We start from the raw sequence: 1,832 nt of genomic DNA, 5'->3' as shown, positions 1-1,832 counted from the left end.
CTTTGAACCCCTTCTGCCTTAATCAAACCTATCCATCCAACTTCTACTTCCAAGATCGAGGCGTGAATGACTTTTCTCGTCTACGATGGGGCAACTAAGTGAATTTGACTCCATCACCCGAGCCGGATCACATCAGGTATGTTCCAATCAAAAATAGGAAAGTACCACCTAGCATCATAACTAAAAGAAACAGAGGTCACCATATAACTGAGAAATCACAATCTCAACCAACATAAAAAAATCCCTGACAGTGAAAAAAAAAAGAAGGAACAAAGCGGTGTAGGAAAACATGATTACTTTCTACGGCATAGCACCCACACCAAGGCAGCGGGGCAAAAGAGTATTTCACCACCATGCCTAAAAGAGATTCAATCGATACATTCCAGCCTTTGCGAGTGCGTCTTCCATGCTGTGTACCTCCCTAAACATGTTGATAAAGTACACCTATCTATAGTAGACGATGCTGCTATCGATTTGGTGGAACGTCTCTGAAAGTTTCCAAGTGTGAGATGGAGGAAATCAACAGTAATTCACTGCCACAACTAAGTTTGATTCGATAATAAGTAGACATAAATTCCTCCATTCAGTCCTTGTTGGTGTAAATTTTGTTATAGAAAGGAATAAAAGAACAAATAAGATAAAAAAAAAATTTTGTAAGTAGCGAGGAAGGCTTATCTTTTCACCTTCACACACACACATCCTTTTTAATTAAAAAAAACACTTTACAGCTTCCAAACACAAGAGTAACATAAAACATCAAATTAAAAAAAAAATAGCAGAGAAAACTAACAATAACCTATTACAAAAGGCCTAAAGCAACTAACACTGAAAATATATATTTGATTTCTAATATCAAACTCAAAACACATCAACACTCCGCCTTGAGGTTGATATTGGACATACCAAGGTCACACTTGAGAAAAGAAATTCTATTCCTTGAAAGAAACTTTGTCATCATATTAGCAACTTGCATCTTAGAAAAACAAAATTCCATCTTAATCAGCAAAATTTTCTCAACCTCATAAATAGCATGAAACTTGACATTGATATGCTTTGTTCTACCATGCTAAACTGGATTTTCAGTAATGGAAATAGCTGACTTATTGTCACACAAAAGAACAATGACACTTTCTTGCTCAAAACCAAGATCAAAAAGCAAATTTCTCAACCAAATTGCTTGGTTTGCAGTAGTCATAGCAACAATATATTCTATTTTTGTAGTTGATTGAACCACAACTTATTACTTCTTGGATCTCCAACAGATTGTACCTAAGCCAAGGTTAAAAGCATAACTAGATGTACTCTTCATGTCAATCAAATTCCTTGCACAATCACTGTTAGAATATCCAGTCAACTTCACATTTCCTACCTTGAAATAATTCAGCCCTTCACTTGTTGTGCCCTTCACATACCTGAGAACCCTCTTAACAACTCCCAAATGAACATCGATAGCATTGTTGCAGGGAACATTAGATCAAGTCGCATTGCAGTCAAGTAAAGTAAGCTTCCAACTATGCTTCTATAAATAGAAGGATCATAGAGTTTCTCACTATCGTTCTTTGACAACTTCAAGTTTTGAGTCATTGGTGAGTCAACTTCTTTGCAAAATTCTAGTTTAAATTTCCTTAGAACATCTAAGACATACTTTTGTTGTGAAATGAAGATACCAACCTTCCTTTGATAAATTTCCGTCCAAAGAAAGTAGCTTATCAAGCCAGGATCCAACATATCAAATTTTTTTTGCATACTCAATTTGAATTCTAAGAGAGCTTCATCATTACTTCCCATCACTAACAAGTCATCAACATAAAGAGAAACAACAAGCAAGTAAG

The 1,832-nt window shown here is 35.6% G+C and overlaps 1 protein-coding gene across 1 annotated transcript; it reads right to left on the bottom strand.

The window, feature by feature from the left end:
• Window positions 1-1,066: 1,066 nt before the first annotated feature.
• Window positions 1,067-1,584, bottom strand: LOC107887897 (uncharacterized). The gene is made up of 2 exons (XM_016812115.1): window positions 1,413-1,584; window positions 1,067-1,209 (listed from the first exon to the last, which is right to left on the bottom strand). Exons 1-2 carry the CDS (start codon window positions 1,582-1,584, stop codon window positions 1,067-1,069), a joined length of 315 nt encoding a protein of 104 aa, XP_016667604.1.
• Between the last annotated feature and the right edge of the window lie 248 nt (window positions 1,585-1,832).

The sequence above is a fragment of the Gossypium hirsutum genome, chromosome A03, assembly GCF_007990345.1.
Source record: "Gossypium hirsutum isolate 1008001.06 chromosome A03, Gossypium_hirsutum_v2.1, whole genome shotgun sequence".
In the NCBI taxonomy this organism is placed as follows: Eukaryota; Viridiplantae; Streptophyta; class Magnoliopsida; order Malvales; family Malvaceae; genus Gossypium; species Gossypium hirsutum.
This window is presented reverse-complemented; position numbering and strand designations above follow the sequence as displayed.